Source organism: Lagopus muta, chromosome 2 (assembly GCF_023343835.1).
Source record: "Lagopus muta isolate bLagMut1 chromosome 2, bLagMut1 primary, whole genome shotgun sequence".
In the NCBI taxonomy this organism is placed as follows: domain Eukaryota; kingdom Metazoa; phylum Chordata; class Aves; order Galliformes; family Phasianidae; genus Lagopus; species Lagopus muta.
The window spans coordinates 40,629,048-40,652,705 of record NC_064434.1 but is presented as its reverse complement, the minus strand read 5'-3'; the positions used below and the strand labels follow the sequence as shown (position 1 = coordinate 40,652,705).

The 23,658-nt window shown below is 34.5% G+C and overlaps 1 protein-coding gene across 4 annotated transcripts in view; it reads right to left on the bottom strand.

The window, feature by feature from the left end:
* Positions 1 to 23,658, bottom strand: part of GRIK2 (glutamate ionotropic receptor kainate type subunit 2) — a 349,533-nt gene that overhangs the window by 12,558 nt on the left and 313,317 nt on the right. For 3 of the 4 annotated variants that reach the window (XM_048935183.1, XM_048935181.1, XM_048935185.1), the window contains 2 exons: positions 19,815 to 20,040; positions 4,301 to 4,551 (listed from right to left, as the gene is read on the bottom strand). In XM_048935183.1, coding sequence (XP_048791140.1) covers positions 4,301 to 4,551; positions 19,815 to 20,040 — 477 coding nt within the window. Of the gene's footprint in view, positions 1 to 578; positions 4,104 to 4,300; positions 4,552 to 19,814; positions 20,041 to 23,658 lie in introns of those variants that run through there. The other variant, XM_048935184.1, reaches the window with a different exon arrangement.

Below are 23,658 nucleotides of genomic sequence, written 5' to 3'. Positions count from 1 at the left end.
TCTCTAAATTGGAGACGTGTGGATTTGAAGGATGGACTGTTCAATGAATTAGAAATTGGCTGGCTGGACATAGACAAACAGCTGTGATCAATGGTTCTGTGTCAGGGTGGAGGCCGATCACAAGCAGTGTCCTTCAGGGGTCAGTGTTGGGACTGGTGCTCTCCAACATCTTCCTTCATCAATGACATGGACGATGGCAATGAGTGCACTCTCAGCAAGTTTGCAGATGACACCAAGCTGAGCAGTGCAGCCAATACACTGGAACAAAGGGAAGCCATCCAGAGGGACCTGGGCAGGCTGGAGAAGTGAGCCCATGAAAACCTAATGAGGTTCAATAAGGCCAAGTGCAGGGTGCTGCACTTGGGTCGGGGCAATCACAGGAATTTACACAGACTGCAGGAAGATCTCCTTGAGAACAGCCCTGCGGAGAAGGACTTGGGGGTCCTGGTGAATGAGAAGCTGGACATGAGCCAGCAGTGTGCACTTGCAGCCCAGAATGGCTTGCAGCCAATTATGTTCTGGGCTGCATTAAAGGAGGAGTAGGAGAGTGGGAGAGGGAGGTGATTTTCCCCCTCTACTCGGCTCTTGTGGGGCCCCATCTGGAGTACTGCATTCAGGCCTGGGGTCTGTAGTACAGAAAGGTCATGGAGCTCTTGGAGTGGGTTCAGAGGAGGGCCACTAAGATGATCAGAGGGCTGGAGCACTTCTCCTATGAGGAAACATTGAGGGAACTGGGCTTTTTTAGCTTTGAGAAGAGAAGGCTCTGGGGGGACTTCATTTTGGCTTTACAATACTTGAAGGGAGCGTATAAACAGGAGAGGTATGAGTGTTTATGTGGGTGGATAGTGATAGGACAAGGGGAGATGATTTTAAAATAAGACAGGGGAGGTTTAGGTTAGATATTAGGAGGAAGTTTTTCACATAGAGGTTGGTAACACAGTGGAACAAGTTGCCCAAGGAGGTTGTGGATGTCCCATCCCTGAAGGCATTCAAGATCAGGCTGGATGTGGCTCCAGGATGTTTCTCATTCCCTCTTCTGCTATCACTGTCAGACCATGCAAAAATTCAATATCCCTCATGTTTGTAAACTTTTAAGTTCTGGAAGGCTACAATGAGGTCTCCCAGGAGCCATTCCTTTCCAAATTGAATGAATTCATCTCCCTTAACCTTCACTTTCCCACACTGAATCTTATTTTTAGGAAGCCTTTGACCAGATTTCCTCTAAGGTAGCACACATTATCATTTTACATTTTTTGACGTTTTTAACTGTTTGAATATAATAAAATATACATTTGCTATTTTTTTTTTCCAAACAAATCTACCTTTGATCTGCTAATGACTGTGAGTTTTGAATGGCTATAAATCATAGTATATGTGAGTCCATGGTGCTGTTTTAGTATTATTACTATTATCATTTGTTTGATAGTTTAATTGACTGTTTTAGTTAGGTTTTACATGCATTAGATCTGGATCTTCTAGAAAATACCTATTAAATTAGGACACTTGTTTTTCAAACAAACTGGCCAGAGCAAATGTCACTAATAGTTTAATGGTGATGACATCCAAAATAATTTTTGCTTTTGAAAAGTGTGAATAAAAGAGGAATTTCTTTATGTCTGTAAAATGCTATGGTGGCATGAATGCATGGTGGCATTCTGCTTACTGGTGTTTGTTTCCCAGAAGGACAAGAACTGTCCCATGTTTCCTTCAGATTTTTTGAGCACATCAGGATGGATGCTCTGAGCCACTTCAGTTACTAGAAGTAGCAGTTTCTTTAGCAAATAACATTTTGTCTGCTGCTTTTCTCAGCTCCATTCCTTTTAAGATACCACTCCTCCAAACAGGTTCACACCAGGTAATATTTCTGTTTACATATATACTCCAGGATGGAATCTGACATCAAAAATGCTCAAAAATTATCTAGATTATAAACTTAAAATCTGCACTGCTTCTTCATTGCCACAATGGAAGCACAACTGTATATTTCTTATGTTACAAAGGAGGAAAACTGGTTAATATCTTCATTTATATCTCAGGATACTCAATATATTGACTGGTTGAAGTAATCTGATTTCTTTAATTTCCTTGATTGTTAACGTGACCTTTGATCATTCCTGTCTTCAAATGCTGACAAGTTTTACATAAATGCCAGAATTATACTCTGCGTCTAAAAGAATGAAATAAATGTTAGAAAAAATAGGTGCTTCCTCTGTCTCTATGGGATAACCAAGTCTTTGTTATTTGCATGGTTTACTTGTCACAGGAGAGGAGATGTAGGGATTGGAGACAGATGACAGTTCTGCTTGTCTCCCCTTTGGCTGCTACTACACTCCTCTCTCCTAGGCAAAGGGGATCTTTTACTCTTGAGCAGGGAGGGAGAAGTCATTTAGTGAAAGACAGCGAGTTCTAGAAGAGTGGGTGAGGGTGGTACAGGGAAGGACATATGCAGGGAGATTTGCATCATTTCCTATTAATTTTATTCTACATTTCTAAATTTTACCTGTGTTCTCCTGAGATGACAGTAGTTGCGTGTTTGGGAAAGGAAAAGGAGGGAAGATTTTGGAGATAAGGTGGAAGAAGAATGGAAAAACGTAACCCCTTCAACTGCTTCAGATTCAGTCCTAATTCTGAAATTAGTTCAGCACTTGTTGCTATGATTAATCCTTTTTGATACAGTAAATGCAAGACATTCAGATACCTGCACTTACTGCTATTTCTATCCAGCTCTCAAAAAAATTAAAAAATTAAAAAACAAACAACAACAACAAAAACAAAAGCAAACAAACAAACAAAAAAAAACAACTCCACAGAAAACCAGCACCTTAGGGCTTGGAGAAATAGCTCCTTAAATAAAAACAGTTTCTGTTTACTTGTTCCTCACACAAATTCTAACATGCTGACAGTATTAAGTACGTTAAGTATTCACACCCTGCAAAACACTGAAGAACTGATGTTACAAGATTATTATCAAAACATTCCTATTTTTTCTAAGTGTCTATTAGAAGTCCAGAAAAGCTGAACCAAATTATACCGGTTCCCATATGAAATCCATATCCACCATGGATAAATTTTTGAGATTTACATGGTTAGTTAGGTATTTGGTATCTTTTCCCTCACAATTTCATTTCAGAAACATAACATTCAAATAGCACATTAACAGAACTGAATGAGTCTGAAGCATCATAAAGAAAAGGATCTAAATGGTCCTTTAACATTTTAATAGCATGTACCCATGTTCAAACTGTGTTTAGGACCTTGTGGCCTCACACGGCCTCACACAGTAAATATTAGAAAACATGTCTTTAACAAGATATAAATAGACACTTGCATGGTGGCCTCAAATGAAGTTAAGACAAACCTTAAATTTTATGAGTAATAATTCAAGTTACAAAAATTCACCAGTAGCATCTGGAAAAATATAAATATAACTGTTGGATTTACATCTGATTTTACTAAATAGAAATATAAGAACTACCAGAGGTCACAAGCTCCTCCAAATTTAAACAACAATAAATTAACACGTAATTAAAAATAACAGTTCCTCTCCATTTAAAAAATTCAGATCATGTCAAAGCAATAAAATATATAGTTTGAGTTTAGATTTAAACATGAGCTGTTTAAGCATTGGGATGTTTATTTTCTATGCATTTGTAACTTCAGCTAAGAATTTCAAAAAGATACTACTAGTATTGGCACAGTTACAATATTGTGATAATGGAAATACAGAAGTACAGAAAAAAATAGAACTAGAACTTTCAAAACCAAGTCAGTTTGAAATTACAGATTTCATTATATTATGACCAGCAGTAAACCCACAAAAAATTAAGCTGATGTAAACTTTTCCAGATGCTACCAGGACAACTTTTCAAGTATAAGCTTCAGAAAGAACATTTCTATAGACACGTTTTTATAGTTTGACTTTGAGCTACAGACAGTTTTGTCTTTCGAAAATCAGAATTATCTGTAGTTTAATTTGTTTCCCATTACAGTTTCGGATTTCTTCTTCATCCATAAAATTAACTGCAGTGAACTTCCAGGAGTAAAAAGCTGTCTTTTTTCAGGCTTGAATAAGAGGAGAAATAGTCACTTGTCCTGAAAGCTGGCTACAATTAAACATATTGAACAAAAATTAAAAGCTGTAAATGTAAGACTTTGGGTACTTTGCTGTGATCCTTTGTTATAGAAAATACTGTATTATATGATAAACAATCAATATGCACCTACATTTGGCTATAAAATGTTTTAAATTTTATTTAAGTAGACAATAAATAAAAATAAAATAGAAAAGTACAGTATTTACCTTTTCCAACTGGGCATTTTTTTTGGATTTGTACAAAAACTCCCCGACTGCCACGAAGACAGAAAGCACCAATCCTGCTGCCAAGACAATAAAGATTCCTCCAATATTTTGAACTCCTAAAGCACTGGCCTCTTTGCTTTCCTCCTCTGGGCAGCCATTGCCTCTCCACCATTTCTCTTTCATCATGTGTAGCTTTCCTTCCTCTTGCAGCTGTAGAATTGCTATCGTGATCTTGTCTCTATATGGGGAACCTAAAGACATCACACGGATCATACATTGTGGTGTACATTTTAAAGAAATTTACTTTCGATAAGAATAAAATAAATGCAATGCTGCAGAAAAAAAATAATATCCTCCTTTTTACAGCCAAGAACATTTATGGGAAAGCCATGTACATCTAACTCTAGTCACTCTGGTCATACAAATGCAAAACTGCATGCACATAAGAGTAAATATGTGCAAAACTTGATCCAGTTGGTGTTTCCTATAAGTCAGAAAATAGTGATGAAGCAAGTCCTATCATGTTCAAGCCTATGATCTATTAGATTATTAAATCCAGTGAAAGAGTATTCTTTAAAATAAATAAATAAATAAATCACATCAGGCTTTTAATTATGCTGCAGTAGATTTTCTTTAATACAAACCTATAGACTGTTGCTTTAGTTTGCTACCCTAAAGCTAATCAAAGGATTCAAAGTCTGATATGCAACAAGCACTTTATATTATTTTATTACAAAATACAGACATCAACTTATGTTTCAGGACAAGGCCACAAAAGTCTATTTGATAGATTGTCAGACATGATACCATCTAAATACTTATTAGCACTGCCAGGAAGCAAGCAGCTCATTCAGAAAGATAATGTGTCTGAATGTGAATTTTCATATTTTTAATGTGGGCTACTTCTTTCTCATAATCTAATATTTTAATAAGATGTGAAAATTTTGCTGCTTTAAAATATTTCAGTATTTCAAAGAGAAGTTCACAGAGTAGTGTCGTATCTTCATATGTCATCTGCTCTCCTTTATATAGCACACAGGATTTTTGAATGAGTACTTTAAAATCTACATTAATTGCTGAATAATATCACTATTCTGAATGTTAGAGAGTAAATCATATCAGTTAGAAGTTATTTTTCTGTGCTAAGATTTGTGCAATATTTAAGGAAATAACAAAGCCATCATTTTTCTTCTCCTCCTTCAAAAACAAGAAAAAAAGAATTTCCGTTAAATTGGATAAGAAATCCCCAGGGGGGTTGGGGGGGAGGGAATTAGATGAAAAATCATGGCATTCCCTTTTTCATGTGTTATGAATGCAATTCTACGAAGAATCCCTCCTCTCTTTCTTTCTGTCATAACAGTGTTACTGACTAGCTATCATTTTTACAGTGTTTCATTTGGATGAATAATACAAAGTGTTTTCACTCATTTGATAACTTTAAAAAATACTCAGAATTCTTTTCGAGAGGTAATACTGAGACATTTCACTATTTCATATATATTCACTAATTCTGAAAGACCTGAACGAAAACATTCGTAGGATATTTTCTACAATTAGATTCTGAGAAAATATGGTATTCTGGGGGGATTTTTTTCTCTTTTCACAAAGCACTCAGTTTATTTTTGCACATGTAGAACTTGTCATGAGAATATATCTAATTGCAAAAGATTGCTGAGGCAGCATGGAAATAAAACACTGAAAGACCATTCATTGCAAAATATTATGGGCTATTCCTTAATTTCAAAATAAAAGGTAGGAAGGTCTCAAAGGCCTCAAAGTAAAGTTGCAAGAACTTGAGTTTTTATAATCTCTGCTTAGAAAAAAAGAACATTCTGTGCCAGGAGCTACATTATGTTTACACAGGACTATAAGGAAGCAGAGAGAAGTAAAAAACAAACTCCCTTCTGCTTTCTTGTGCACACAGGATCCTATGTTATACAGTTTCAGACTATCTTGACTGTTCTGAAACTCTGTAAAACCCTACTCTTGACACTTGTCTTCATCCAGATCAAAGAAGGAAAGCGATTTGTTTGCAAGAGCCCAAGGAGTACTACACATAATGTAAGTTAATTTTGAACTCATTTTACACCATATTCTGATCTGACAAGATACTTCCTAGTTAAACTTATTTGCATTAGATTTCCACTCTTTTGTTTTCAGCATGCAGGTAGTACCATCTATCGTTCATGTATTTATGCATTCTAAGGCTGAGTTTTGTAAAAATACAAATTTCTTCCTTTCTAAGTACTTAAAACTGAACTAACAGAGGAATTCATAATCAGAGATCATAAAGCACAGGAGAGTCCTGTCTACAGTTAGTTAAGTTTATAAGGATTGTGTTTAAAACATGCATCTGAATAGTGACTCAGTTAAACAACTTTTGCATCACTTGCTGTTGGTGATTTGCAAAAATTTGGACAAATATTTGGGTAGTCAACAGATTACAAGTTTTTCCTATAGCAATATTTGCATTTAGTACAGTTTGTCTTAAAAATAGTAATATTACAAGTAAGAATTAATTTTGGATACACAACATGGTATACTGCTGATGTTAAATTAAATATTTAAAATATTCTACCTTTGAAAAAAACTAGCATTCATTTTTACAATTGCATTATTTTACTGAAAGATTCACAATGATATAAATGCACTGATTCTCATTTTTCAAGTCTAGGTTAGATCCATTGAAAACTAGACAGCTAATATTTGGAAAAAGTAAACTCAGAAGACCCTGAAATGGCTAAAAGTTTCATGGTCTGATCAGTGGATGAGAATATGTTCAAAGCATCCACACTACATACTTAAAACTGCAGTTTTCCTTGCAGAAGTGAAAAATGTCTATAAGTAAATATCAGATGCTATCTTATTGGTAATTTTCACCATTTTTCCTATCACAAGTGAAAGATGAATTAAATCATTTCATGAAGCATTGCATGAAGGTCATGTCCTGTTTGTGTGTTTTTAATGCAAAATACTTCTTCACTGAAGAGAATTTACTGTTCAGAGAGAAAAATAAAATGTAAAATAAAAATAAAAACAGAAACTGGTATACTCCGTGAGAAATGCATACATAGATACGTGAAAAATAAATATAGTATCAGGAAGAATGGAGCAATAAAGCAGAAATTAGAAAAAATAAATTAATTGAATGAGAGTAAAATATCAGTTTCATAGAAAGCACAAGTAATACTAATTTTCATGTGTAGAAATGTGAACCTCATGTCAATTAAATGACTTACTGTTGAAAAAAAATCTTACTAATTTTTGCATGGAGAATGACTTGGACATTGGGAGGAAGCAGCAATACAGACACCAAGATATTTAAAACTACATCCTAACCTCAAACAAAAAGACTAAAATACAATTTTCCATTGACTGTGTAAGAAAAAGAGAAGCTGTACGGAAACATTAGGCATATTATTTCCCTTCTTCTTCCCCAGGTTTTCTGTCTTCTTTCCTCTATTGACTCCATGAACCATCCCCATAATAAACTAGTATTAGTGGGACTGGAGAGAAAATTATACATTATTTGCTGGACTGTATGGGAACTGCTGAGTCACGGCCTGAACCTCTGATTAATCACCTGAGGCGAGCCATGAGTCAGCCAGAGGAGCACAGGTGAAGACAATTCACCTGTGCTGCCGGAAGGGATGGAGCCTGGCTCCACCCCTCCTAGACCTATTTAAGAGCTGGCTACCAACAGGGAAGGTTCTCATCTGGAGATCCCTCCTTCTGGTGTTTTGTGGTGAGCCCAGCATAAGGGTAAGCCTTCTATTTATTCTCTCTTGTTATCATAGTCCACTTTGCCTAACTCTCTTGTTTATTTTGTGATTGTAACATCTTGATATCCATTGATTATATACTAGACCCACTTTAGTTACAATCTATAGGAATGAAAATTTCTGCTGTAAGAATTTTAATACCTTCTCTCTATTTACACAGTTTATGGAGACCTTAATAAATATCAATGATCAACAAAATGAATGAGGAACGCAATAATTTATAATAACTTAAATATGAAAATTTTAAATGTAAATTAAAATGTGTATAAAATTCTGTCTGAAGTATCTATACCAAGGTAAGATAACAAAGTCTCATAAATACTGAAGTTATATTTAGGTAAGTTAGCTTCCCTGAAGTCACAGCATGTAAAGATTTATGCACATAGTTAGATATTTAGTCACGACTTATGAACACATAATTTTGATATATTGAGACTTCACTGTATATAGATTAATATATTAGAATCCTGCTGATTTGGCTGATCTTGGGAATACTTCTTACTAAGTTTTAATTTAATTAAATCTTCTGACTATTTATTTATTTATTTCCAATTAAATGCAAAAGGATTTGAAACATACTGGGACTTGTAGAACTGAATTTGGCCAAAAAAAATAAAAAGGAATGGCAGCACTTGTCAAACTCATTAAAAACTGTTGAAACAGGAACTTGTTTGTTTCGTTGTTCCAGGTGAATTTTATAATGAGAAATTGCTGTAAATTGTTTGATATTTTGAAATTTGGAAGTTTGTGCCCATGTGACTTAGCTACATATTAATTTTCATTTACTAGACAGAAAAATCCAATTTGACTAGTTCTACATCATTTATAGTCTATTTGTTGCTGCTATATTTCCCTTCTTATTAAAAACAAGACTGACTGTTTTATCTTGTAACATTAAATAATGTTCTATTTTTTTTCTTTGCCTAAGCAAGACGAAATTACCTACGAATATACTATCATAATCAGTACATTGTTTATTTTCATTAAGAACTGAATAGATGCTTAGCCCATGAAGAACCACAGAAAAACTCCTTCCTGATGCAGGGCCTCATGTATCACCAGCCCTGAAATACATTCCAGGAATATGTAGCATACTCAGCACTCAGCAATAAAGGCTGTCAGCCAAATTTACAACATGCCATAGGAGAGATTCCTATCAGTGGGCAGTGGGTACAGTAGAAGCACTTTAGCTCCACAGAACTGTCTTTATTTTGAAAGTCACAGGTAGTTTTTCTCCCTAGCACAAAATCTCTCTAACTGGCATGAAAGAGAAGCAATAAAGAAGAGTCAGCATAGTTTGGTTTGTCCCTCATGCCTGTGTATTCAGAAGTTACCAATCAACATCCAAAGAAAGTGAGAAATTTTGACAATTCACAGCTCCTGGATCCACTATAAAAATCAAGTAGTTTTCCATTCTTTAGGATCACTGAATACTATTTCCATGTTATGTTATGCTACTGCAATAGTTGTGTATTTGATGGACTGAAATTCTTTAGCAGTAATAGAAAACAAGCAGCACATGACAGTGAAGCAATGAATCAAAAGAAAACGTAGTATTTCCTGCAAACTCGAAAAGGGAGAAGATCCTTCTTTATCTCAATTTCAGACTTTTAATCAATTCCAAGTGAATGAGAAAGGCTCATGAACTGGACACTGAAGGATGTTCATATCTTGAGCTCTCAACATAATAAATGAACGAACAAATAAATAAATAACTAAAAATTATGCCACTACAAAGATGTCCTCAGATGCAAAACAAGCCACTTACACAATATCAATTAGCCTGATATTTTTAGGAGTATAGAACAAGCCAGCTATCAGCATACTACATTATGGAATGGATGTGAGATATTCAAAAGCCATCTAAATGTTGTCCTGCGCAACTGCTTCCAGGTGGCCTACTTGAGCAGAGTGTTTGGAGCAGACAATCTCTCGAGACATTTTTCAAACTCAACCATTTTGTGATTTTGTGAAATGCAGCTTTGAAAACAAATTTAATTCATGATGTTAAGTGAAGTGAAGCAAGCCAGTTTTTTCAGTTTAATCCTCCCAATAATTAAAAGCTGGCTTTTTTGTTTTCCATGCAGATTTCTCTTCCCTAGTTACATGGCATAAGTGACTAACAAAGCAGGACAGTCTGCTCTTGGTGGACCTTTGGAAAATGGAGACATAGGAGACATCAGCTCTATTACTCGGGTGAGAATAAGAATCCTCAAATATTCAGAGTGCTTAAAAACACTGGCTGTTGCATAGGCCTCCAGAGTTTCACTTATTCTGTTGTCTGTCTGTAAGACATCATGACCAATTTAAAGCCACAGTGCTACTCTTGTCATTTATCCTAGGTAATGTTCTGAATTCTATCCTGAAAAGTGTGAATAGATGAGATAGGAAGAATTCAAATTTATGGAAAATTTTCAATTTCAAATTTCTTTTCCATTACTTTGTCCACACTATTTTCACCATCAGGTATTAACTCACATAGATAAGATCCACTTTAAGACTTTTTCTCTACCCCTAGCAGAACAGAACCCGCTCCTCTCCTGCAGCTTTTAGAAAGGCAGTGGTCAGTATGATTTCAGTTATCACACGTCCCTCAATGTAGCCTGAAAGCATTGCAATTATACTGAAGAACTTTAGCAGACAAGAGAGGAGGAGTAATATTTATTCAGGAAATGTGAGACAGATGCAATTAAGAGTTGATGCCAACTTTGCAACAAGAGTTGATGCAGGTTTTTTTTTTTTTTTTTTTTTTTTTTAACAGAACAAGAAAACCCAAAAGCATGTAAACATTATGTGCTGGGATGCAACACAGTAATTTGTTTCTATTTAGTGGTGATAGAACAGAACAGAGATATTTTATGTAAGTAGATGAATCTTTCACAATGCAGCACATAGATGAGGTCCTAGCCACTACAGAAGTTTGAATGATGTCTTTGCTTCAGCTGCATCTGTCCAATAAAATCCTACTCAAAGCTCCACTTCTGAGTCTGCTCACAACAAGTACTGTAAACCGAATGCTTTGGCAATCCTTTAGTAATATAAATAGAGGTCTCCTACCATACCTCAACACATTCATACTTCTTAGGTAACTATAAAAATGCAGTTCTCTCATCAAATGTGTTAGCTACACAATCATACATTTCAGCAACAATAAATTAACTGCTCGAGCATTTGAAATTCTCAAATTAGTTTCAGTACATTGTTTGACCTGCATAAAAATAATTAGGCATCTATTTTTTTCAGAATGTTCAGCTAATGAAGACAAATATATTAATTTGTTTTAGTTATGAAAGAAGAACTGCAGTTTTATACATGTAAAAGTGATTACTATTACAGTACAAATTATATGAACAATTACAGATTAAATGCAGGCAAGCAGAAGAAAAAGGCCTCCTGTCTTGTTATATGGCTTCATATTTACTCCTACAAAGACAGATCTGTTTAAATCTCAAGTCTCCAAGGCCTGGTAAAAAAAAAAAAAAAAAAAGTTCTTATTACATAATTTGTATAGCCTGATGTTAATAACCAGCTTCAGAGAACTAGGGGATGTTAACAATAAAACCAAATGAGATACTCAAGTTACCATTGCTTACAAATTTGGAGGGGGGGGGAGGGGTTCATTCATTTTATTATTGAAAGTAAATTAAGTGTATGGAAAAAAAGGTAAACTATTTTGCAAGTTTAAGTCACTGAACCAGCTCACTCAATTTCAGTTTTTTGCAAAATGCAAGTGCCCTATGCCAGTTTAAAATGTCTGTGAAATCTCAGCCTTGCTTTCTTACTCAGATATTTTACAGATTAATTTACAGATTATTTTTCAACGCTTCTTTAGAGAAAAAAATGTCATTTCTTTTCTGCAAATCTGTCTCCTGAAAGTAGACAAATTGGAAGTATGGGAGAGAACTTCATCTTGTAACCAAGAAGACAAAAGCTGTCAAAACTGAGCACTAGCAAGAATTAGAATAATATGATTGGCCTGATGACACTCCTTACACTAAAAGACATTGGGAACACTTAAATAAAGCCACGGGCACTCAGTGAAATAAGAATTCTGCTCAAAATTCTTTCAGGGAGTTTTACAATATTCTCTTAGAATAAAAGCATCAACGGGGGGGGAAAAAAAAAAGCCACCTAAATACTCATCTGTACCTTCAGAATCTTCAGAACAGGTTAACTGCAGGATAACTATACTATATATCCTCATTCACTCAGGGCTTAAATAATAGATTGTCCCCTACTTTAGCAGCTTTTATATAATATTTGACTATGTTTGACTACGGACAACTGTACCTTCAATTCTTTTTTATAAAATTTCAGGAGTTTCATATTTTAATCTTGGTCAAGCTGGACTTCATCTTGTCACAGTTGCATGCACCTAGAGCAGGAAAAATTTCTAGCATCACCGTGTTCTAAATAAGTAATAACATAATAGATTTCTTTCTGAAAAACATTGGCACTTCTTTGAAACATTAACCTGGATGTAAAAACTGCTCAGAGAGAAAAAATTATTTCAGACACAGCTGTAGAATTTAAGGCTTTGGACTTTTGAAAGTCAGACAACACTGAGGAGGCAAGATCCTACACATCTATAAGATACTGAAGTACTATTACTTATAAAGCATTTACTCCAATTTTTAATTTACAGACAAGCATGTATGCAAACTAATTTTTGGTTGATTACAAAAGAAGGCTGCAAACCTCTGACTAGAATGATAAATGAAGCAAGAGAGCAGGCTGAACAAATTCTGAAAGGATTCTGAAAGGAGAATAAAGGAGGCTGTTTTGAGATCATTTTCATAATATTATTTTGAAATGTCCTCTGTATATTTGGGAAATCAGAGTAATTTAATTGCTTTTTTTTTTTTTCCTAAAAACATTTGTTTTATTCTTTGAAATATCAAGTGTATTTTAAAAGCTTTTGTTCTTAAGCAATTTATAAACCCCACTGTGCCTCTATTTAAATGTTTCTATATTTGAAAACACTTAAAAAATGGCATGTAATGCCATTTTTTTTCTTTTCTTTTGTAAAATACATGCTTTAAGGCTGTGGTTAGATCAACAAAAAAAAAATTCATTCAATATTATGAAAAATAAACTTTTACTGAGTATTTTTTTTTTTTAGGTCACTCCTAAGAAATACAAGTAATGCTCATAAATCAGATAACCTCCAGTGCTGTAGGATGCAATGTGATAATTGTTACACATTTGCTGATTATGCTATTTGTTCAAATTCTATTTGAATCCAGCAGCTTCTCACTGGATAGGAAGAACAGTATTGTATGCATTTAGTAATGGCTTAAATATATATGAATAATTCATGAAGTCAAAGAGAAGATGTGAAATAGCAGATCATAAATTACTGCCTGAAAACTTTTTTTTTTTTTTTTAAATGAACTCTTTAATTTAAAGGGGTGGAGTGTGAAATTCTCTTTACAGATTCTATGTCTGATGAAATTACATGAATACTGCAGTCTTCAAAACACACTTACTCCAAACAGCATTTCAATTACTCGCTACACAACTGACTGAAATGCAGAAAAGATAAATGAATAAATAAATAGACTGAGAAAGACAACCCTATTATTGGCTCTGATTTATCAAAAATTAAAAGAATTTAATTCCTAAGCAAAAAATGTTGAGTTAAATTACATTGTGCAAGAGTACATAAATACATTTTTGTGTGCAAGTGACCTGCATATTATATTAGTGATTTGCACATTATATAAGTCAAACAAAGAGACTTTTTGGAAGTCATAACTGAAGTTGGGCAAATGTGGGATATTTTTTAAGAAAAAATATGTTTTCTTCTTTAAGAGGAAAAATATATTGAAAATAAAGTTTTTTCACAAAAAAAAAAAAAAAAAAAAAAAAAAAAAAAAAACCACAACGGTTACGCGTCAAGGTTTGGTAGCGGGGAGCTGCAGGGGTGGGATCTGTGAGCACAGCCCAGCGCTGGCCATGTGAGAGCAGAGCCAGCTCCAGCTGCTCCAGAGGGACCGCCGCTGCCAGAGCTGAGCCGTGCGTGACGCCGGGTGCGCTCTGCGAGAGCGGACGGAAGGAAGGGACGATCCGCTGTCCCACGGATACCCCCTCAAGAGCGGCCCGGAATGGATAGGAGAAGGTGTTGTTTGGGCAACAGAAGTAGTGAAAGATGTGGAGTGCAAGATGTGAGAAATGGCTGAAGTCTCTTGGTTTGTTCAGCCTCTTGATGATCTACAGCTTCTGCACAAAGAAAAGGGAGGGATCTCTCTCTGTTGACAGTGAGAGACCCAAAGGAGTTGTGTCAGGAGTGGCAGATTGAATAATAGGAAAAGGTTCTTCACCAAGAGGGTGGTTAGGTACTAGAAGAGGATCCCCAGGGCTGTGGGAATGCCACAGTGCTAACAGTAAGCCTAATTTGGACAGTGCTCTGAGAATAAAGTTGGATTTGATGATCCTTGTGGGTCCCTTTGCAACTCAGGATATTTTATGATTCTATAATTAGCTTGCTTTAGTTCTTACTGATCTAGTCTGCTAGTAATAGGCAATAAATTAAATCATTCTCTCTATGCTGAATCTGTTTTGCCCATGACAGTAACTACTAAGTGATGTCCCTTTATTTATATTAGTTTAAGACTTTTTCATCATATTCTGTTGAGGAGGGAGAGAGTGGCACGGTGTAACTTAGCTGTCTATCAGTGTGAAACCTCTGCACATAGGATTTACAGTAAAGACAACTTCACTAAGAATGGCACCTTTGAATGAATACAACATGAAAGCCTAGAAATTTTGTTCCATTCTTTGAACTTAAGTGGCTATGCAAATACCTAGTGCCCATGGCCAATGCCTCTCTGCTGGAAAGCTTCTGACATATGAGGTATGACTTGTTTGTATCACAGCAGCTGTCAGCTTTCTGTTGCAAATATATAAATACACAGTGTGCAGATATATTTACATGAAAAAAAATTAATACTTGGATGTGGTTTCCAGGTTATTGCAGCTTTGTTCAATGAGTAATTCCATGAAACTGAGTTTGATGATGAAATGTTTGTTGCTAATCATGTTTGTATGTTGACCCAAAAAATATATTTTTATCTTCACCCAAAAATATGTTTAATTTCATTTGTGTCTTCAGAGTTTTATTTTCTCTCCAAGTAAAGTGAAGTACCTCCATATCATAAAGGGACATGTGATATGCACCTTATACCCTTCCTACCTTTTTCTCTCAGGACATCTTGATAGTCCATCATCATGGAATGATCAGGGATAAGAATAACATTATGCTGTGGTAAGAAGAGACATACTTTGATCACAGTAAGAGAAAAGTCATAAACTAGTAGAAGTGAAGAATGTTATTTAATAGATCCCACTCAGTATGTTTTGCAACTGAGAAATTATATAGAGTGCCATTTATTTTCCTGTAAATCTTATCTCCCATAGATCACTTACTATTTTGTATTTCCTAATAGTTAGAATAAATGCTTTTTATTAGGGTTGCTTATACCAATAATTTTTCGGTTTCATAATGTCAAATATATTACTGTGCATGTATCTCCACACACACATGTTCTCTCTGGCATGTTTCAGACAGTCCTGATCTACCACCTTGTCTGAAAGGTGCATGCTTAGTAGATCTCATATGAAGTGGGTTTGACATATGCAACTGTCAGCAACTTATGTACTCCAGGTTGAATAGAAGAACAAGAGGAAATTCAGCTAAAAATATGCCAAAGTAAGATGGAAACTAGCCAGCTCTCAACCATGCTGAAAATAAAAAAAAAAAATCTGAAAAACAATAATATGATACTACTTGAGAGAGTTGGAGGAATGCCTTTTTTTTTTTTTCTAGAGATGATTTAAAAATATGTTTCTTCCAATTTGAGAGTAAGAAAAAAATGAAAAGTATTAATTATAGACAATCAATGCCTTAATACATAGTGCATGGAAGATAAATTTCTAATCTTTCATGTGGTTCACTTCAGATAGACAGTCAATAAATACTCAGAATGGAAACTAGTATTTCTCACATAATATTAGTCTGGTTTACAGTACTTTGTGTTGACCAAATGCAAGTCATACCAGCTCTGTTCATGTAAGGCATAAAATGTATATTGTTGCATAGAGTAAGACTTTTTGAAAACAAATTGACTTGTTATGTTTGATCAGAAGATCATGAGTACATGGAAGTATCACACACATTTATCTCAGCTGGGATTCCTTCAAGAATAAACTCAGTTTTTAATATCTTTGTCATGCATGGTGAAGAAATGGGACAATTAAAACTAATGGAGGTGATTATGACTTCAAAAGACCTATTGTTAAATGTAAAAAATATTTTGAATACTCAAGCAGGTTGATACTTTTTCTGTCTTTCCCTCCCTCTCATTCTTACATTGTGTTCCCCCTCCCCTCTTTCTCCTTCCCTTCCTTAAACTAATATCAACCATGGATGCTGAGGTGTATACTCATGCAAAGTCCAACCATTAAGATAAATACATATGTATTTCTTATAATATCTAACTGAACATAATGCATATTTACATATTTATTGTCAGAAATATCTCATGCATTATACTTCAAGATTTCAAGTATATACATTATTTTTATATATACATATAGTTAATTTTTAGTTGTAAATCATGAGAGTTGGTCATTCCATCTATAACTTATCAGATTTTTTGTCTGTAGCTTATTTTTTTGTGTCATGAGTGACACGTTAAATAAAGATGAAAGCAAAGATAACATACACAATGCTGTCTCACACCTCTTCCAAACATCAGTGAATTTTGTTAATTTTAAAGCTGTGTGCTAGTTCCACTATGTGCCCAAAGTACACAGTATCAATTTCCCACACCATGGCTATATTACAGCACACTAAATTTTGTTTACTTCACAAATGCTTTCACAAGACTAAAACTTCCAAAAGGATTAAAGCAGACTTCATTCATTTCTTTAGTGCGTGGAAACAATTGATGCCCATATACTTCCTGAACTTCTTTTTGGTTTTTTGTTTGTTTCTTTCATTCTTTTTTTTTTTTTTTTTTCTCCTCATCCTATACAATTTTCTATCTCTGATTGTAAAACTTTTACTGCAGTGTTCTAAGCTGCTGCCATATTTGGGGGTTTTGCATTTTCCAAACAATTATTGTATCATAAGCTACTAGCATATTTTCCTGTTAGGAAAGCTTTTACTTCTCCTGTTTGTAGCTTCCTGAACTCAAGCAAATTATATTCTCTCTACTGGCCATCAAGGAACTTCCTTTGATATAGTTCAGCAAAACTAACCATACTCATTCTACTTTATTTGGCATAAAGTCTCTAACAACCATATTCGACAGAATTGATCATTCATGAAGATATTTCTGCCACTTCAATACACTATTCCAGGAGGTAAACCAGATGTTTTTATAAATTTGGGAAGATGACATCAATAGCTTTCAGACAAGGTGCCTCTATCTGAACAAATTTCATATTTTTATATTCAGAGATGTTCTTGCAAGTAGTTTCCCAAAGAGGCATGAGCAGTAATGTGTGCTTAGTTTTGAGATCATTATCCTGTAGTTTCTCAAGCACTTGACAAGTTACTCTTTGGATTATTGACTAAAGAAATATCACTCAATTTCATATCTTCATAAACATCTTCCATAATCATGAAATAATATATACTTCTCAAGATGTAACTATGCCAAAAGGTCCTTTAAAGACTATGGAGTTAATGTTTCCTGTAGAAATGACTCTAATTATAATATATGGCTTAATTTTGTATTATGCACATCTTTGTAATATCTTTTTGCTTCAGCAAAGTGATATATTTCACTAAATATTCTGACAGGCACTATAGATATTTTTTTTCCTAAGATTTCCCTTACTATTGCAGGGGCAACCTAGTCTCCTTCAACTGAGACACCACATTTGTACAGAGAATACAATTTATAAATGTTAGTTCATACATCTGGATAACATTTTATAAGTACTGTCTAAAGAAAGGATTAATCTCTTATTCTTAGCTGTCCTGATAAATCTCCAAATGCTGTTTTAATTTACTCCTAAATCTTTTATGAAAATCTTGATTCAGATCTTATTTTATGAAAGCCTCACCTGTTTTACAGGTCATATTTTAATATTTTTTTTTAGTTTACTACTGTTTGAAGTATTTTTTTTTCCCCTCCTTTGGAAATCTCTGATTCCTATGCATCCTCTACTTGTTCTATTTTGGTTGCAAGACAACTGTCAGCTAACGGATCCCCTTTCACAGTTATGTTGTTTATCTTGACCCTGATCATTTTTTATTACTTGTTGTAGATTGTTAAGTGCTGAATAATGTCTTTGATACAAATTAAAGTTAATGAAGAAACGTACTACTACTGCCTGTTCTCTCTGAATAAAGCTGAATACAGCCAAAAGGACAGTTTACTTACTGAGACATAATTGTCTCTTTACATCCACTTACTTTTTTCTCTAAATCTTTACTGGTCACTCTAGAAGTTTGCTTTTGGTTTTACATTTGGTTTTCATTTGTTTTCTCAATAGAATATGATTTTTTAAAAAGGTATATGCATTAAAACTAAATGCCTAGCAACTAATTGTTCAAAGACAAAATGAACAGAATCATAATTTCTTCAGGAGGTATCAATTGCATATCTAATTACCAAAATCACTAAAATTAAAACAATTTTAAGGTTTCAGTAAATATTCACAGTTTACAGGAAATGTTTTGTATTACTGGATACCCCTTTATGCAATATATTCCAGTAATGTTTATAACTTAATCTTTCTTATCATGTTCTTAATATACAATATTAGAGTCAACTTTACCCACACAGTGGTTTAGTATAATGCTAACACAAATAAAATCAATAACAAGTGTAAGAACTATATGGGAAAAAAAAAAACCAAAAAACCAAACACATCAAGCATATTCATATTAACAACAAAACAATACATTCTCCTTAAAATTAAATTTAAATCAAAACCATTACCAGTCTTGCAAAAACATGTTCAGAACAATATTAAGTAGGATCACTGGGCAGTATTCCTATGTATTCTGAAATCAAAAGCTGGATCTTCAGCTCATGTCTTTCAATAGTCACTGCAGACAAAGGGAACTCAGAACATCTGTGCTTGCTGAATCTCATTCTATGGATGCTAGAAACCAGTTCTTGTTGTTGGCTTCTAATTTTGCAGCCAAATTTTTGTACACTGTCAGAAAAACCTGACTCAGATAATATTTACTGAATTTGAATCATTTTGCAAAAGCATATTCCACAAAGTTAATTTAGTATTTCTTCTGTTTGTGGATTATACAAGGCATGCTATGGAATCTTTCCTCTTATTTTAAGAACCTTAGTGTTTAGCTTTCTCACCATAGATGCTTCATGTCATCAGCTTTTGCTACTGAAAATTTTGAAAAAACACTAGCACTTCATTATCTAAACAAAGTTCAACATTTAGAAAATATTGAAAAGTATCAGGGCTGTGGAATGTAATTTTGTTATTTTTGAGGATATGGAAGGAATCATATTAGAGAATCATCATATAAAAATGGTCAACTTCTTCAAATATCTGTTTTTTTTTTTCTATTTAGATAATGAAATACAATCCATAAATGCTGGTAAAACATGGTTTTCTTTAGATAGGAGAAAGAGAATGAAAGGAAAGCTAGTAATGTAGAAAAAGCAACAGTATATTGGAGCTTTTCTATTACAGCAACAAAGATTAATGAAGAGAGATCAATGAATTGACATATAACCTACCCATGGGAGTTCCCACGCCATAACCTTTTGAGTCTATCAGGCCTCCAATCTGTGTTAGGTTACAGTTCCGCTGTGTGACAAACTCAATGGTTGTCGACTCCATTAAAAACGCGTAGTCGGAGGTAAGCACACGCTGGATGCCTTCTTCATTGCTTTTGACAAGTACTGACTGCCTCCTGCTACTCATGAAGGCCCACATCTTATCATAAGTGGAGATTTTGGATTTCTGAAAGACAAATATTAGGTAGAACAGTAATAAAGATAAAACACGTTTAAGAGTGAATGCAAATTCCAAACTTACACATTATCCTCTTATCTCTTATCATGTTTTATTGCACATGTCAGATTTTACAACAGCAAATGTAAGAGTGTCTATATATTTCATCTCATATGTGGAAAACAAAGCAGATGGACACATTTTGTAGAAAATGCGTTATATTTTAGTTAATCTATTTTTCATTCTGTGCACGTTTTTATTCGTGTAGAGTGAAAACCTAAAAGTTTTTAAAGTCAGTGAAAAACTATTAAGGATTTTAATATAGTCAAGTTCATCAACAGTACTGGTGAGTTTCATAGGAGAATTTGTTGTATTCTGGTATGTTTGAAATTCACTCATATTTCAGTCATTACCCTACTCTTGAGCTTTTAAAAACTACTTTTAAAAACCTTCTGCACAGTGGAGCAGCTTGCAGTAGTCAGAACACGTACAGATAGCAATGTATGGAGAAAAAAAAGTCATGAGGAAGAAGGCAACAAATATACAACTTACCACACTATAGTCATATTTATTTTGCCATTACAAAATTAACAGCTAAAAGTCCTAAAGTTGAATATGTATCTGTTGCTTTAGTATTCCCTGAATGCAATGCACTATTGTGTTATGGATGAGAAAGAGACAAAGGAGATGACAATTTGGTACAAACTGCTGCTGCACAGCTATAGAGGAGCTACTCCTCGACACATCAGCTTAAAAAAAAATCAACCCAACAAAATAAAACGAAACCAACAAACAAAAAAACCACAAACATATTACCTTCCCTCACTTTTGTACAGTACTGTGTAAGAGATAATGATAAAATGAAGGCATTAAAACACTTGATCATTGCGTATTACATTTGTCACCACATGCTTAATAATGTTCCAAACTCAAATATATCAGAAAATGTTCATTAAAGTTATATCTTGTATAAAAATAAAATGTAGATATACGGTATAAAAACTGGTATAATCAAGCTCTTTCAGGCATCTTTCATCTTTTAATGTCATCCTAAATATAACTTTGCCATCAGCTCTGATGGAGATACTAAGCAAAGATTGACACTACAAACCTTTCTGAAGCTCCACTGACTGGCAGCCATAAAATCTGCCTAAAGAAGGATTAGTAGTGTATGTGGAATGAAAAGAACATTCATTTAGGAAAAAAAAAAAGAAAAAAAGACAACTTTGTCCCCGTGCTAGGACAGAATCCAAGACCTATTTCAGTCTGCCTGAGGACTTAGCAAAACAAGCATTTGAAGTAACTCTAGTGTCAATGCTAACAAAACGGAAGACTTCTAGAACTCTGCATGAACATTCTGCATGAACACATTATTTCTGTACTGCATGTTATGCAAATGACCATACAAGGTTTTAGTAACAACGAAAGAAAAAATCATTTTTTTCTTCAGAAGATACTGTGAATCCATAGAATTAAGAAGAACAAACAGATATGGTCTCTATTCATAGGTTTGTTTTCTCAATCAAATAATTCTTTGAAGCACTTAATACTACACTATATGCAGAATAAGATACTTTAAGCAACGCACATCGGCTCTACATTACTATGTAATATAGAAAGAATGGAAAATAAGTGTTTTCCAATGTTTGTAAAATTTTGCCTGTATTATCATTTAATTTTTTACCGTACAATCTTTATTCCACTACTGAAAGCAAACATTTAAGCCAATATGAATAATCTGAGTAATATAAGGAATTTGCAGAGAAAACAATTTGGGTAAACTATTAAATACATTGCCGGTGCATGCTGAGAAAGAAAAAAACCACATGAGAGTCATAGTAGAAAATAAAGTAAATAAGAATGAACACACATAAGTATTTCTGCACTTATGTTGCAAAAAAAGAAAAAAAAACCATTACCAAGATAAAAGTATGTTAGCAAAGGGTATGGATATCTCTACAAAAGCATGTGAAAAAAGAGCACTCTCAAAGACAGGACGTATTCATTATGATGACTAACTTTATCATTTAGGATGACGCTTCTGAAAAAGAAGGAAGAGAAGTCATAAGCAAAATAAAATCAAAGAAAGCTTCTACATAGTAATATGCTTGCTGTAAAAATTAAAGAAGTATAAACATTTTACACAGTTAATGAAGCTGTGGAAGATAACATTAAGCTATGTGCTAAAACAAAAGCACATACGACTCTCACTAGAGAAGATATCAAGGGTGATAGAAAAGATAGTCATCTCTTTTTTTATCATGTAAGCAAAATACTACAATATCTGCACCACGTTTTCTGTTCACAGGAATTTGAGGGACTTCCTGCTAGTGAAACCCTTCAATCTTCTTCAGGAGGTGCTGGCTACAATGAAACACATTTGAAATATTTTTACATCAGTGCAAACAGCATAAACAAGAGGAGATAGTCTTGGCTCAGTTTCAGAGCTACAACATCACTGATGTAAGCAAAACCTGGTGGGAAGAGTCCTGTGACCATTGTGTACTGATGAATGATTATAGGCTCTTAAGCAGGGATAAGCAAGGCAAGTAATGTGGGGAGTGGTTATCTGTAAAGATGTATAGAGCTCTCAATTCGTGATGACACTGTTGAGATCAGGATCAAGGGACAATCAAATAAAGCATCTGTTGTTGTGGAAGTTTACTATAGGCCACCGAGCCAGGATGATGACATCAATTAATTAAAGAACTAAAATCAGACTTCAGATTGCTTAGGAAATTAGTTAGCAAAGTCCCTTGGGAAACTGCTTTTAAATGCATGGGGATCTAACCATGCATGTCGCTTTCAAAGTACCACCTCTTAAGAGCACAGAAAAAGGCAATTCCAAAATGTCAGAAGTCAAGCAGTTGGAGCAGAAGATTGGGTTGGCTGGGTAGGAATCTTCTTATAGAGCTTATGCAGAGCAAACACAAATATGGCCACAGGAAGTGAGGTCAGGCAACATACAAAGATACTGCTGTAGTGAAAAAAATCATGTGGCCAAAGCTCAATTAGAGTTGAAGCTGGCCATTACCGTGGGTGAAATAAAAAGGGCTTTTTACAATATGTTAACAGAGGACCAAAGATAACATTGGTCCATTTCTTGTGGAGGAGGATCACATTGCAAATAGGAGCACAGAAAAAGCAGAGATGTTTAATGCTTTCTTTCCTACTTTCTTCAATGCTGATGAAAGGCTGGAAGACTCTCAGAGAACTGAGTTGGAGAACCATGTCTGCAGTAATGATAAACTCCCCGCCAGCCCTGAAATTGTGAAGGATTTGCTGCTCAAACTGGATGTTTATACGAAGCCTGATAGGATTAATCCAAGAGTACTCAAAAAGCTAGATTATGTAAAATCTTGACACCTCTCTCAATTACTTTTCAACAGTCTTTGGAATCTGGAGAGGGTCTAGTGAACTGGAATCTGTCAAATATTATCCAATTTTTCAAGAAGGACAAGAAAGAAGATCCTGAAAATTACAATACTGTCAGTATCACTCGTGCCAGATAAAATTATGGAGAAGATCATTAAGGGTATGTTGAAATACATCTGAATGCACACATTCTTCAGAGTCAACACAGGTTCACAAGGAGAAGTCCTTGTTAAATCTCCTCTTATTAAAAGG